This window comes from Melanostigma gelatinosum, assembly GCF_949748355.1.
Source record: "Melanostigma gelatinosum genome assembly, chromosome: 8".
NCBI lineage: Eukaryota > Metazoa > Chordata > Actinopteri > Perciformes > Zoarcidae > Melanostigma > Melanostigma gelatinosum.
Genome location: NC_136641.1, coordinates 21,419,434 through 21,434,883, shown reverse-complemented (window position 1 = coordinate 21,434,883; position 15,450 = coordinate 21,419,434). Strand labels below are relative to the sequence as shown.

The 15,450-nt window shown below is 41.9% G+C and overlaps 2 protein-coding genes across 3 annotated transcripts; both read right to left on the bottom strand.

Moving 5' to 3' along the window:
* Positions 1-448: 448 nt before the first annotated feature.
* LOC306781380 (protein-serine O-palmitoleoyltransferase porcupine-like) lies at positions 449-5,832 on the bottom strand (the record flags this gene model as incomplete). Its single annotated transcript, XM_079274214.1, has 14 exons — positions 449-685; positions 1,021-1,131; positions 2,559-2,644; positions 2,829-2,892; positions 3,001-3,077; positions 3,217-3,317; positions 3,407-3,532; positions 3,635-3,649; positions 4,524-4,544; positions 4,649-4,779; positions 4,881-5,062; positions 5,193-5,236; positions 5,380-5,572; positions 5,697-5,832. The coding sequence occupies 14 exons, from the start codon at positions 5,830-5,832 to the stop codon at positions 584-586; spliced, it is 1,389 nt and encodes a 462-aa protein (XP_079130340.1). The 3' UTR covers positions 449-583.
* A 1,504-nt stretch (positions 5,833-7,336) lies between these two features.
* LOC306781381 (uncharacterized protein) lies at positions 7,337-11,452 on the bottom strand. 2 transcript variants are annotated; one of them, XM_079274215.1, is made up of 4 exons: positions 11,229-11,452; positions 11,054-11,141; positions 9,474-9,624; positions 7,337-9,349 (listed from the first exon to the last, which is right to left on the bottom strand). In XM_079274215.1, the coding sequence occupies exons 2-4, from the start codon at positions 11,128-11,130 to the stop codon at positions 8,330-8,332; spliced, it is 1,248 nt and encodes a 415-aa protein (XP_079130341.1). In that variant the 5' UTR covers positions 11,131-11,141; positions 11,229-11,452; the 3' UTR covers positions 7,337-8,329. The 2 variants fall into 2 exon arrangements, with proteins under 2 accessions (XP_079130341.1, XP_079130342.1); XM_079274216.1 differs by having other exon boundaries at positions 11,054-11,452.
* Positions 11,453-15,450: the final 3,998 nt, after the last annotated feature.

Here is a 15,450-nt window from a genome sequence, read left to right as displayed (position 1 = left end):
CCTTTAAAAAAAAAAATGAAATATAGAATGGGCTTAGGGCCGAGAGCCAGAGACTCATGTTTGCTTTTCCTTTTCATGGGATTTGTTGACAATAAGAAGACGATAGAAAACCATCAGCCTTATCTTTGAACCTATAAATACGATTGTAAAACACTTGAGGTGAGGGGGAAAGCACATCTGGAGGACATCTGCCGCGACGCTGAAACCTAGATAATCGGGCTCTATCGTGTGTCCACAGAAAGGAGCAGTCGATCTCCACCATGCTGATAAGTATTGATTGCGACTCACAGTGAGACCTCGGTAACTGCCGTCACAACATGAGGGCCTGACAACTGCGGCTCGGATAAAAAAAAGATTGCTATACGGAGAAAAGGGAGGGGGAGTGGGCTATCATTTCATGGGTATCAAAACGAGTCCCCAGCAGGTTAGAATAATAGACTACCCGGCGCAAGCGTGTTGGTTTATTGTTGTATACGGGTTGATTCTGCTCTCCTCGGTCTGATGCAGAAGAAAGTCACAGTGCAGAGGTGGAGAACCAACCTTACATCTCTCATTATTGCTTCACTTTGTCCGTCTTGCATTATTAGAGAATGAGGCGGTACAATATCCAGCATCCAAATGTGACCCAGTGGCTTGTCCAGCTCAGCTCTGACCACTTCCGAATGGTATGATGGGTTATATCATCCTGTAGGGGGGGAGTACATACCATGTAAGCGCTCAATGGGATAATGCAAATACACAAATCGTTACTTTCGTACACTTTTCATAAAAATACAAAAAAGGTTCCAAGAAAATGGGATTCAAAATGTATTTCTAAACCTAATCTAAAAAAACTTAAACACAAAATAAACTATGTGACAGTTGACTTCCCTCCTTTGAACTGTAGATACTGCAGCTGTGGTGACATTCCTACATAGCAGTTCACATGTTCTCATATGACATAGCGTGTTGTACATTTGACAGAGTACAGGGTGTATAAATATAGTCGCATACATATCTCCAAACATGTTGTGACCTCACCTCATTCTCCTCCATGTAGTCCACACTGGAGTTGAACACAGAGCCCAGGTAGGTGAGGTGGAGTATCGCCAAAGCACTGAATGCTATGTTAATCACATACACCCATAGCTTCTGTGGCGGGAGAAACAATGCATCATGTAAGAACAAAGGGCTCAAATCAATATTTCAGACACTTTTATCTTTTTCATTTTCATGTGTGTGGGTTTGTCTCTCGAAGGCCTTCTCTCAATCAGCTTCTTGATGAAGCACATTAGTTAAGAGTTAAACTGTTAAACTAAATAACTTCTTTCACCACCTGTTAACTTTGATTGTTGCTCATGTACATTTACTGTTGTGGAGAAATAATTTGAAACCACATTTTCAGGGGCTTTAATGTATCATTGCCAGGAACAATGTGAACGATCAGCACTGTGTTGCAGTCCATGCAGGCTGCTTCTCCTTGGCATAAATCATTATGGCCCCTCCCCTCTGCTCCTGGTGTGTGCAGCCAATATACTATAAGGGATTTTAGCTGGGCATCTTGCCAGTCAACTCCTAAAGAGTATCAACTAACAGCGCCGTAGTTTTACTGCCGCAGTTGTGTTTTTCTGGCATTAAAACCTGATGTACACTACTTTCGTAATACATTAGGTACATCCTTTTGATGATTGTTGATTATGTTTTCCAATAGGATTTGCCTGCTGAGGAACTTTAATATTATCCGTAAAGGGAAAAATGATAAGGGGCTTAATTTCATATTTTTAAGTATATGCAGAGTAAAAATAGAGACCACATTTTTTCTGACTGCTAACTAGGCCAGAGGATCTACCGTACTAGGTAGGCCCCCTTTGAGCACCTCCTGCTCTGAAAGGAAGTGCCAGCAATCTCTATTTGTGCAGCATGAAGCAATAATTAAACATGTATTTAAAAATAAATAAAATCTGTGAAAACCTACAATTAACGTGCCTATAATGAAAATAATGCACATCCGACAAATGAGTGAAACATATGCGACTGTAAAAGAAGAACTGTGAGTACAGGTTGCATTTGGAGCTGCATTATGTTGTTTTCTGAAAGGAATAGTTTGCGACGGCGAATGAAACTGCCGTGACACTCGCTGAATCATTTCAATGGTAACCAAACAAAGGAACATCGTTAATTGTACTACGTAGTGTGTAATGCATAGATTTGAGAGCTGCCATTTAAAACAAAATCTGGGTCGAGTGAACTAAAAATGGTAGTCTCAATTGACCACAGTTTTTCCGGTTTAAAAAGGCGGGTTTGTGGATGTCCCATGTCACGCTAGTGACGGTTCTCTCTGACCAATCAGTGGTCAGCAGTGTTTTAACGCCGCCCTCGAGTATCAGCTTAGCTCGCTTGGAACCTCGACCGAGGTGGTACCAAGAATGGATTGGTTGATCCACAACTTGTGCTCATGGGAATTGAAAAAGAACCATTCTGATGTGTTACGTACTGAACTGAACAGGACTGCTTGGTGGAAACGCAGCTGTAATAAATGACCCCCTTTGTATGAAAAGGAGGAGAAAGGAGCATTTTACCTTTTTGTTACGGTGAGTGCAATTTGGCTGACATTTCTTTGACAGTACACAGGCATTAAAAACGGCTGCAAGCCTCTTCCGCAACACTGAAACACAAAACAAGACCAAAGCATTAAAATAAAGCCAGAGGAGGTAAATTACAAGCACTGCAGTGAACAGAAACAGAGTGTGTAACAGCGGGTCCAATTAACCATTACTGCAAAGCTAAGCACCTTCTCTGAATGGAAAGGTTCTAATGTGGAACAGAGACAACATTAGGCAGACTCTCACCGTGCTCAATGTACGTGATGAACCCCAGAGATATGAGCACTGCACCCAGATGAAAGCTCAAACCCTGCCAGACGCAAGAGACACAATCTCAACAATCCACTTTTTGCAACAGACAGTAGCCTACAGAGTATGAGGTGTAATTGCTGATGTGAGATGTCCACATAGAACTCACGTGCAGAAAGGCGCTGGCCGTATACGTCACCATAATGGCGGAGAACGTCCCAAATTTGAGGGCACTCTTAAAAACATCTGTGAGACGAGAGCATCAGCTTGCTTGAGAGTGTTTTGTTTCAATGAGCCATTGCCATAATGAGAGCGAAAAGGAAAAAGAATAAAAAGGAAACACAGCTGCTGCCATCAAGCAGTCACTGCTGACATCATAACTCACAGGTGTGCAGAAAGCGAGACATGGGCAGATTCCATGACGTCACCACCTCCACCATCGACCGGGGGAATTCTATACTCAGTGGCTTGGCTACAGTCATGTCCCTACAAAACGAAAAAGGTCAAAGAGGCTGTTTTGAAACCCGAATAAAGACAAACACACTTTATGTTAACACTGCACATGCAATTCTGACCATTTGAGGTTTTCTTTCTCCTCTGTGAAGCCTGCTCCCGCCAGAGTAGTGGTGGTCTCACTCAAATAACCAACAAAATAATTGCTGAAGTGAAAAGACATTGTGTTCTCATACGCCAGCAGCCACCTAATGCAATGACATTAAAAGAGGAAGAGACAGACAGATATTACACACCAACTACAGATAAGGACCTAAATAAATCAGCACACTGCACGGATATATACATACTTTGCCGGTGTACCTCTGAGAAGCAACAGAACAAAGAGAAAAGGTGTAGCAGTTCATGTTAGAGATTAAATTCATATGTTATATTGGGTGAGACGGTTGTCCTGGCGCATACGTGCATGCACAGAGAGGAGGTAAAGATGTGGATACACGCATGCAGGTTAAAGGTGTTGCACATATGGTAAACAGAAAGTAAGCATGCATTAAAGGGAGAGTTTGGATCCATAGTCTGTGTATTACATACAGCAAATGACAATTGGCCCGCCTCCAAGCTCAGAGAAGCAGACAGGAGTTAGTGCATGGAAGCAAAGTAATGTATTACTGAGGACGGGGGCAGCAGCAAAACATATTTTAGCCACCTAAAATAAAGGCCCACCAAATAATGTTACCTCAAAGAACACGGGAGTTGCTGGTCTACGACTGGTGTAGTTGTGTAACTTTGGTTATTTCAAATTCTAACTCATCGATCAAGGCAGCGGTAGACCAGCAACCCCCGGTGTTCTGAGAGGTGAAAATACTGATTTTTTTTCAATGGAGTCTTGTGGCTTTCTTTAGAGCACAGATGGATACAACGGCTTCAGTTCCCCGTTGGGAGCGGCTGTATCGTGGCAAAATAAAGTGGTGAAAATATTGTAAATATCGCGCACACTTAAAGTGATTTCGATTTTTTTTGGCGGCCTAAAATGTGTTTAGCTGCTGCCCCCCTCCACAGCAGTACATTGCTCTGTGTCTGTGCAATAACTCCTGTGTGCATCTCTAAGCCAGAAGCGTACAGACCGTCTGGATACCGTATGGATAAGAACCTCCTACAACTCCACTTAAAACAATTCTAACTATCTCTTTAAAGACGGCATGCCTACAATGTTGAGTATCAGAATCACTGGTGAATTACCTGATCTTCCTCCTCTTCCTCCTTCAAACAAAAGAGGTAATAGAAGAAAAATAATGAATCCATAAGCAATCCAAGCCAGGGAATAAACAGGGATTTGGATTTGTTTATCTCGATGTTCCACTCACCCTCTTAGTAGCTTGTCTCCATAGACCGGTATGAAATAAGGGAAGAGGTAGGGTGCCATGCAGTTGGAAATAACAAGGCACACCTGGCTCTTCACCCAGCTAACAGACACTTTTAACAGCCATGAAAAGCTCTGAGGAGAAGAATGAACCAAAGATTTCAACAGTTAGCGGATCTTTTAAATACCCCCCCCCCCCCCTCTTCCATTCTTAAGTGATACTGTATCACACTCACCAGCTTACGTCCTTCTAAAGCTTCTTTGTAGCTGTTGAAGCTGATCCAGGGACCAAAGATGACGGTCCCCACAAAGTAAATGTAGCCCATGAACTCGATGGGTGACGGTACGCTGGTCACCACACCTCTGTCCAGATCGATGGCCAGAGAGATGGCTTTCATGGCAACCACCATCTGTGAACCTGGACACCAGCAACAGCACATAAGACCATTATCAATGCTGGATATGAATGTGAAACTAGAACGATCACATGTATTGCTTTTATCCATCAGAAATGTGTCAAATGGTGCTGCCTATACAGAAAACACGACCTCTCATCTTGTGCCAGTTGGTGGTGTCCATCATGTGCAGCTCTCTGATAAAAATGACATAAGAATAGCTTCATTTTTTATGTAGTTTTAGCCTCAAATTAAACAGTGACTTTGCACAGCGTTCACTTCAAACACAGCCTCGATGTGTGCTGCTGAGCTGTCAGGCGTCAGAGGAGGACTCTCTCACCCCAGCAGCAGATAGATGAGCACCGTGATGGAGAGGAAGGTGCCTCGGATGGTGGAGTGGCGGCACAGGAAGAGGAAGAGGTAGCAGAGGAGGCTGAGGAGGACCACCCAGATCATATGAAGCTCAAAGAACAGGTAGAGAGCGTAGAATCCTCCTGCTACTGTGCCCAGGTGCTTCACAAAAGAAGGGAGGCCTGACGTAGCAAGATAACAAAAGATAGACGACAGTACAGGCGGTTATGGTAGTGCAGGTTATACTGTATGAAAGGTGAATTGTGAGTGAACCCTAAATTGGGCACCAAATAAGCAGACTCTCACCCAACATCCAGAGAAGCCGACACAGCAGGCAGATAACCAGCAGCTGCCACACTTGCTCCATTCCCTGCTGAGCTGTAGGCAGCAGGCAGCCATGAGCCAGCTCTTGGAAAAACTTCTGCCGGCTGAACGCTCCCATCACTGGACTTAAACAGCAGAGGGAAGCCATTTTTTTCTTTTTACTGTATTATCAGTGCCTACAACCTACTGTGTGTTCACTGCAACTGCACTTAAGCACACGTATGCAACTCGCAGGCAAGCCTAAACTATTCACTCACTGTCAACAGACACACACCACCAGCAGACTTCAAATCCCAGCATGCACGTCACCTCACTACAAATCTGTGCAAATCCATGCATTAGATGTCAAAGTTTCAATGATGATCTAAATGCTATTACTGGCATCTACGATGTAATAATTCACATTTTGATCTTGTGACGAATGCATCACACTGTAACTAGAAAGAAACCTTCGACATCCTCACCGTGGCACGCTAACATGCTGAAGTATTTAGCTCAGTATTGGCGAATTAGGAGACTTCTTGACAGGGCAGAACAGTATCCATATGCTATTCTGCAAGGCATGCTCTCTCCGCAATGCAGTCGACCAATGTGACGAGTTGACTCACAGCTGCATTCCTACAACCGCTGCATGAACAACACAGTATATGTGCGGCGATGTGCGACTTGTAGGTTAATGCAGAGCGTCCTTAGCTCGTAAATATTGCCAACCCTCGCTTCACCTTAGCCAGCGGGATTTTAATGTGACGCTACCCGCGTCCTTCAGAGCGGTTCCCCGGTTCCCCAGCCCCCCACGTCAGGGAACAGCTAACAAGCCCCGGGCATGTCAGTCTGTTTTCCAGGGGTTAACTTACCCTTTTCGGAGCAGCAGCTGGAGGTTACTCCTCGTCTTCCTTCTCAGCTGCTTTCCCGTCCCTTCAGCGTGTATGTGCGTGTATGTGCGTGTGTCTGCGCGCGTGTGCTGCCGCTGTGTTTTAAACCCACTCGGTCCAGATGATGCTTATCTGGATGACTCCCATTGTCACAGCATCAGCACCACTTGCCTGTCATCTAAGCAGCCAGTCGGACACATTTCAACCAATCGGCTGCTTAGGTCCGGGAATGCCAACCAATCGTTCCTGCCGTTCGTCTTGAGTGACAGGCGACGCGGCCAATCAGAACCATCGCACATCATTACCCGGTCTTCCCGACCAATACGATACGTGAACAGCGTGCCGATTGACTGAACACTCGCATCTGGCACGTAGAGGTGATACAAAAGGTTTTGGAGGGATGAATTGTAGGTATGACTAATAAAATCAATATGCACTTTTTATTTTGGTAATATTATTTTGCCAAAGAACACAAAACAATTTGTAATCGTATCTAAATGATATCAACAGTTATGACATATGTCCTGATTGTCAAAAAGTGTTGCCTTTAAGTTATCGCAAAAAACAACGAAACAATAAAAAGTCAAACACTGTAATAGTATGTAATGCAAGCAACAAGTCATCATAGTTGAGTTATATGTTCTAACTAATGGGTCAATTTAACAATCTCTCTAGTGCCACCAGGACAAATCTGAAGAAATCTTTGGCCACAGAATCATCATTCAGAGTTTTGTTTGCTTTAAATGGAGTTTTAATGTCAGTGTTACAATGCCCCAAAGCTATGACAGTGGTCAAGGCAAAGAAAACATTCATTGTAAAAATGGCCATCTATTGAATGTTGTGATTAAAACCAACAACGATTAAACACAAAAACAGAATTAGCAGCAAGGGGATATGTTGTGTTCATTTTTATTAACTGTACAACACTCTGCTTTCTGCCACGTCCAGATTTTAGCACACAAGCCAACTCAAAAAAATGTAATACTTGTGTGTAGCCCAAATACTCGAATTGCTGAATCGTGGGGGAAAACATAACTTCATGTGCAAACATATGGCTGTGCAGTTCCCGAACAGAATTATTTAACAAGGCTTGTCAGATATGGTGCTTGATAATGATATTCATAGGAATGTGCATTTACTCACATACCTAACTGATTATTACCCTAAAAATGAATACAGCCTGCAGTCCAACTGCCGCACAGTTTTAACATCCAGGTAAGTTACAGATGCTTCTTTTGTACACAACAGTGATATTTACCAAACAGTGGAAAAACTAAATTCTCGTCAGGGATAGAGAAACTGACAGCACTCTAAATACTCTTTAGTAAATAAAAAATATCAGCTTTATGAGTTTAGACATTAAAATACATCGATGTTCTGAACCAGATTAGGCCCAACTGTCAAAGAAAATAGGCATCGAAGACAAGGGTGCAGCAACACCTTCACAGCATACACTTATTATAGGAACACTAAACTAAATGTGACCACTTCATTTCATACAGACAGCTAAAGTGTGGACAAACTCGTGTGTTTGACAGAATGTGATCCAGAGCACAAGTCTTCGTGAAAGTAGTAAGAAAACGTAAAACATTAGTCGAGGCAAACGGGCCAGTTTGACTGCTCTGGTTAAATTGTAGTGAGACAAAGTAAATTATTAATTCGCTGTTTGTTTTTAAAAGTGAGAGATTTCCACCCACTTTTCTTTAGATCTCCATGTCGTAGGCAGTTCTTTCGACGCTTTGCTCATCTGGAGGAATCAAGAGGGAGCTGGCATTGTTCCTCCTTTACGACAATCTTGTTAACACCTTTTGGTTTGCTTAAAATGTATTCATAATTTCTTTTCACCTCAAGTAATGCTGAGGTGAGGTACCGTGGTGAAAACAGCTTCAGTGAGGGTGGGAGTTCTGAATGTAGGGGGAGACGGGGCTGAGCGAAGGATGCAGGATAGTTGGGCGGCGGTAGCTTAAACGGAGACGAGGGCTGAGGCTTCCCCGTGACCGTGGGTACTGGCGGCGGTAGACGTGGCGTAGACGGAGGTTTTAGAAACAATGGTACGTGGAATTTTGATGAGATTCTTGCACGTGAGGCAGATGGGGTCTTACGGGGCATGGATAAAGGTCCGGGCAAAACAGGCACGTTGCTCCGAGCGTCGCAATCCAGGTCAGCATTCTGACTCGGCTCAGGCTTCACCGGCAGATGGTTTTCTGGCATCAAATTACGGACTACATTTCGAGGCCGAGTGGTGGCGGAATCCTCTTCATACTCGGTTATAGACGCTGGCAACGGCAGGAATAAAACGTGATTGTGGCGTTGACAGAACAGCACGCCACAGATGCCACACTTCCTGCCATCTTTGACATGCAGCAGCTTATGGCGCTTGAGGTTATGACTTGTATCGAAAGAACGCTCACACACGTTGCACGGAAAGGAAGACTCGGACTCACACTGGTGCTCAGTGAAATCTGCCGGACTTGTGAAATGCTTTCCACAGTCATCACCGATAAAGGAGATTTCTTCGTCATGCAGTTTTTTGTGTTTCATGAGCTGTGGTACATCGGCGAAGCTCTGATTGCACTGCGCACACTGATATCCACCTGCTGGTCGATATATACGTTTAAGGAGCAAAATGGGACTTCTTTTGTCTAGATTTGGGATGCCCGCTGGAGCTTCAAATGATGGCGATGCCTTGCATGGGCTGGAGGTTGTTTGTGATTTGACGGATGTAGTTTCAGTCTCAGGCTCTGTAGTCAACGTTTCCCCATCCTAGGAAATGCACATAGGAGAGACCCGCCCTCAAGTTAACTTTTAAACCACAACACAATAACAAAAGGATACGTACTGTAAAAGCATAACATGAATGCGGAAATAAAAAAGTAGTGGCTGCTACCTGTGGCACTGATGGAGTTGATGGCGTCTGTATTTTCTCCATCAAAACAGAGGGCTGGAGGTCCACAGGAGAATCAACTCTGGGTGGAGTTGTGTTTTCTTCTATTTCCACTTTACCTGTACGGCGTGGCATTTTTCTACGACCGTAAAACCTTTAAACAAAAATGTGAAAACTATTTGATCCGAATAGACAATAAATGTGTCACGCATATACTCATCAAAGTGGAGTAAGAAAACGTTTCAAATGCAAGAAAGAGAATGCGCATTAACAGCTAGTGGGGCAAGATACATAAGCGCAGCAAGGCTCAATACAATAAAAAGATTATCTATAAACAGATTGGTGCATCGACCAGCCGTTTACAGTGTCACAAACGTAATGTTAAGACATAAACACAACAATGTTTCCTGGTTTTATATGGCAGAAAGCCTCACATTGAAGTGTGGTGGTCATGCATTTATACAGAAAGGACCAATTTATAGCATTGACATTTTATGCCGTTATCTGTATCTACAGGCATGTGCAAGACATTAAATATCGTGGAAATAGGGCAGCAAATAGCTCAATGTTATCAATTGATATATCTTTCTTGTTGTGAAATATTGTTGTCAATATCAATCAATCAAGTTCTACATGAAAACCTTTAATTATGGTCTTTAAGTGAAATAACGCCCCCAACAGACAAGGAGCAACACTTAGATCAGGGGTCTCAAACTCATTTTCACTCCGGGCCACATCAGCATCATGGTCGCCCACAAAGGGCCGGTTGTAAATGTAACTACTCGTAACATATTGTTAAGTAAGTCTCTGCATTTGATTATTGTTTATTCAAGTGTTAAAATATTGTACATGCAGTTATATAAATGTAAAAATATATTGAAGCACATTTCTGTTATTATAACTTAAATCCTTTTAATTTAGGGTTAAGAAACCCACATTACTCTATCAAAGACCAAACTATTGAAGAAAATATCAAAGACAAATATCAAACAAGTTATTACAATAACTTTGTTCAACGCTTAAAATCCTTTCAAGGGCACGTTTGCAAAACACATGAAGTATTTCATGTGTTTTAAAGACACGTTTAAAGTAGTCTTCAATGTACTCACAATACATTTACATGTCAAATGTACAGTAACCAGCCAAAGAGCTGCTTCTATCACTGTGTGTTTAAGTATCTCAGAATTATGACTTTCTATCATAGTTATGACTTTCTATCTCATAACTTCGACTTTCTATCTCATGATTTCGACTATGGGGATATTTTTATTATCAAGTCTAACTTTAAAAAAAAAGAAAAGGTAATTTATTTTTTTTGGCGGATTCGCGGGCCACATAAAATGACGTGGCGGGCCGAATTCGGCCCGCGGGCCGGGAGTTTGAGACCCCTGACTTAGATGATAACACATGAAATGATATATGCGTAATGTAGGACTGTGTTTTGTTGTTGCTCGTTTGCTGGCCAGCACACTACTAGCCTGAGTGAAACACAAACTGGGGCTCGCAAACTCACAACAACTTAGCTAATTATGGCTAACGTTATCTAGCTAACTGTTAGCTAACAACTTTCTTACGTTTCTTACCGTTTCACTATTTTCTTGGGGTTCTGTTTAGCGCATGTAAACACCGAAGGCACAAAGTCGGGATTGTCATGGTCCATGGACGCTTCCTCTATAAAATGTAAAAAAAAACAAATAGGTTTTTAAGCAACTTCAACAACTACAGAGAGCTACGACCTGAAAGCACGGCTTATCTTACGCGAGTTAAAATGAGCGCCACAAACACGAGCATTTCCTTTGAGCTCCTCGGTGCTACGGTTCACTCGCTGGATTGCTTGGAGCTACAAACGTCTCCGGTTGACCTGAAACGGCCGAGATCCAGACGGTAGTCTGTAAAATTTCAGTTTGCTGGTTGAGGAATGGTTTTTACAACCAGACACGCAACAGGCCCACATTTTGATTTACAACTTGTTTGGTCTCAGTTGTTTCGCTTCTGTTACGGAAGTTATCGGAAGCAACAAAGTTCAACTTCCGTTGCCAAGCGCGCGCGCACCACCGTGAATACTTTAGCTAGGTTTGTGAATACAGGACGGTTTGTTTTAATGGTTAATGTTCAACGACAACAATATATGTATTGTCATTTACGTTCCAGATAAAAAACTCCGTCCCTGACAGACTGTTGGTATTTATTTAAGCAAACTAGCAGTAGAGGAGAGTTTTGTTGTGTCTGTGTGTCTCTTCTGGCACTGTGACCGCCACCACACGGTGCTCTGAGGACCCCTGCTGGCCGGGGGTGGAAGAAGCACTCACATCTTTTAGGCTACTTGAGTAATTAGCAACACCGTATAATGAAAGTCAACTAACTTTATTTGAGTAAAAAATATGACCATACAAATAAAAAAATGTACGTACCAAAAGGAAAAATAGTCATTATGCAGAGTGGCCATTTCAGAATAATGTACATTTGTCTCTGAAATGTAATGGAGCAGAAGAAGAAAGTAGCATGAAATGGAATTACTAAAGTAAAGTAGCCTACAAGTACCTGTACAGTTTAATAGTGTATTTACTTACTTTCCACCACTGTTTGCTTGGCGGTGTGACACTGAATTCTGTCATCCATTAGATTCTGTGACCTGAAAATCTTCATCAAGGAAAATAAATTACTCCACAGACACAGTGATAGTCCTATATATATATATTGATTTGAGTGTATCAGAAAGACCAAAGTTAGTTTTTACACATCTGAATTGAGCCTCTTTGTATCTAGTCTGTTTTTCCTTTACGCAGATTGTTAAACTTACAAAGCAATACATTTTACATGTTGCAACAAATCTAGTTTTATATGGTCAAAATTGGTGATGAAAATCAATTTGAGTTGAATTTTAGTTACTGCATTACCATCACACATTGTAACAAACAAATAAGCATGTTTTTATGTGACAATTTCTTGACTAGAATTGTTTTGTGGGACATAAGAACACACGGCTAAACTAAACTATATTTTTCATTCTCTCTGAGGTATTTTAATACATTATCTTTAGTTAAAATGGAAATGTACAGTGTTTATGTGTGTTCTGACATTAGCACCGGATCAATGTGTTTCATTTGTCAGCACTCACAAGAAGTGATGCGTCCTTGGTCTGGTACAGACATCATTTCCAATGCTCAGTGCAGCAAATTAAGTGCATCTTCACAACTATAGTCTTGGGGGCATTTTATTTCAACATTAAAATATATCCTCTGCAGAGCCACAACTAAAGCTCATTCATAGAGCTTAAACAGCTGCAATGGCTTCTGTCTTGTGACCGTTAACAAACAAAACAGAGTTTCTCAATAAATGAACATGTTATATTATATTATATAAGTGTTATTTACAGATTTTTTTCGTGTTGGAATACATGTTAAATATTTAACTGCCAAGTAATAATGCGTGTTTGATACTTACATTTTTTTTGCATTAAATCATACTGGGATGTTTGCTGAAATTGATAGGATGGCCCTACCTAGAACATTTTCAACTGGTGAGATATATTGCTCTTCACTCCTGCTTGTAATTTCCTGCCATGTATTAATATTTCCTCTGCTCCGAGGTGCATTTGTGTAGCCCACTATGCCTTAGCTGGTGCTTTATCTTAGTCCAAATACCTCCTGGTTTTCACTCAGAAACGGAAAAAAAACAAAATTGTCCTTGAGTTTCATTTGGCTTAAAACACTGTTATACATATTCAATTTATTTATCAAGTAAAACCTTTTTCAGAAACATCAAGGATGCTCCCTTGTTAGTTATTGTTGATTCCAATAGCTTCTAGCATCAGCACATTTGAGCTTTCTCCTTCTCGTCCTTCCACTTTACAATGAGGAACACATAATCGTAAATAGTTATGAATCAATTAGTAAAGAATAAACCAGAAATAAATTAGCAAACAATTACTTCCTGAATCACTCAGAATGGAGGCACAAAGTAAATCCCATACAAATCCCATACAAAATACTAAAACCACTCGTCTGTATCCCACACTCAGCCCATTCGTTCTGTGGACCCAATTATTTCCATCTCTTACAAGTTAATCTGTCCAGCATTTATTTAAATGAATCAATCATTTACAAACTTTAGTTTTAAGAAAAAGCTGTTATGTAAGAATCAAATATGTATTTGTCGGGACTACTTTAATCTGCAGTTTTGGCAGTCTTTTTGGTGTTTAAATCGGAGGGACAATGTACTTCCTTGACATGTGCAGTAGTGCCCATCTTCATAATGAATGAACATGTCACCCACCACTGCTATGGTGTGGCTCATTGATCTGTTATAAATAGATGTTTGAGGTAACGTTTGATGGCACAGACATTCTAAGCTTCGGCCACACAGATCAATTCATTGTTGGTTTTGGTCTTTGAATTGGAATCAGAGAAATATAGACGATCGCCATACTTGTCCTTTGAGTCTGTGTCGGTACTCCACCAACAGATGTCACTGTTGTTTAATCAGAGGCAGTGGTCTGCTTTTTAGTGTTAAAAATAACAGAGAAAAATATCAACACCTGACAACATTTTTAAAAGAACAAGTTGAAACTAACTCTGGTAATTCAGTTCAACACTTTTGTATAATTTTACTTTATAAAACCAGTGAACCCTCCCCAACTACTTTGCCCTTCTAAGATATCTCACCGCAGAGCTCAGACCTAAATCTGTAGCTGTGATAAACAGCCACCCAGGTGAGCTAAAGATAGTAATGTTGTGGATAAACGCTACTTCGACTTCCCATGGAATGCACTCATAATCATTGAAAATCAATTTATAAAGCTGTGTCTGACAGTTAAATCGACAGTATTTCATTTCCATCCGCACCTCCGGTGTGTGAAACACCAGAGTCCTACTGCTCCTGTGTGTCGTCAACATGTATCAGACTGCCAGCGCTTTGTGAATGCAAACAGAAGCTGACACCTGTGAAGCGTTTACAGGATTTTCCCTCTCACATGTTATGATCTTTTTGTGATCGTGAATTCAACATTCCACTCCAGGATATAGTTGAATTGCTCGTCAAGGGAGTTTCTTAATATCGACCAGTTTATGGCCTGAAAATAAAGAAATTGGCATTGCCACTGTGTCCCCTCCCTCCCTCCTGCCCCTCTTCTCCCTCAAGGTGACTCCTCCATCTGCACCCTCTGGTTCTGCCAATCCCTATCCCTGCAGTTACCATGATACAGTCACTGGGATCTGATTCCCCTCTTCTTTCTGTGAGCTGTCACTATCTCACCGGTCTGGTTCGTTGTCCTGGAGCTATACACACCAATCAAGGCTATGTGCTGCTGCTTTGTTCCCTGTTTGTGTTTGTGAGCGAGAGAGGGGCATGCGGGTCATCAAAGTCGGCTATTTCTCTTATTTTAATAAAAAAAATAACATCTGAACTGATATATTGTTCAGCCATTTCTGTCGCACACACTCAAGTGGATTTTTTCCAATGAATATTTTCCTCTCTTAGTGATGAGGTGTCTCTTTGAACTGGCTTCATTTCACTGCACAGCCTCCCCATTTTAATTACCCTCTTCTTCACCCCTCCTCGCGTCGTTCGAAGTGCAGAAGAAGAGGAAGGGGGAAGGAAAATAAAGGGGAGGCTGAGGAGAGAATGTAAAAATAAAAATAAAAATGTAAGGGTGGGGATGGGTTGTGAGTGAATGGGTGGCTGTATTGGGTGAAGGCAGAGGAGATAGAAGAAGCAGTGAGGGGGAGATTCAAGCCAACCCTAATCCCTGTTTGTACACTTGTTCTTTCACCAATCAAAATGATCAGTATTCACGCTGGCTTCAAGCATTCCTGACCCATGTATCACTCATCCCTTGCCATGTTTGACACTTCGGGTATGGGCGTGTTACTCCTTGGTGTTGTTGGTGCCTGTACACTGCTGACAACATGTTATGTTGACCCAACACGCACAGCAACCCACAGGCTCAGCCACTTCCACCGGGGACTGTTGAGGCTGTCGC

Excerpts from the sequence above, each read along its gene's own strand:
- LOC306781381 (XM_079274216.1), bottom strand. The coding sequence starts at position 11,130 with ATGGACCATGACAATCCCGACTTTGTGCCTTCGGTGTTTACATGCGCT. Across the intron at positions 9,625-11,053 it reads CCCAAGAAAATAGTGAAACG|GTTTTACGGTCGTAGAAAAA; the intron begins GTAAGAAACGTA and ends TTTTGTTTAAAG. Across the intron at positions 9,350-9,473 it reads CAACTCCATCAGTGCCACAG|GATGGGGAAACGTTGACTAC; the intron begins GTAGCAGCCACT and ends TGCATTTCCTAG.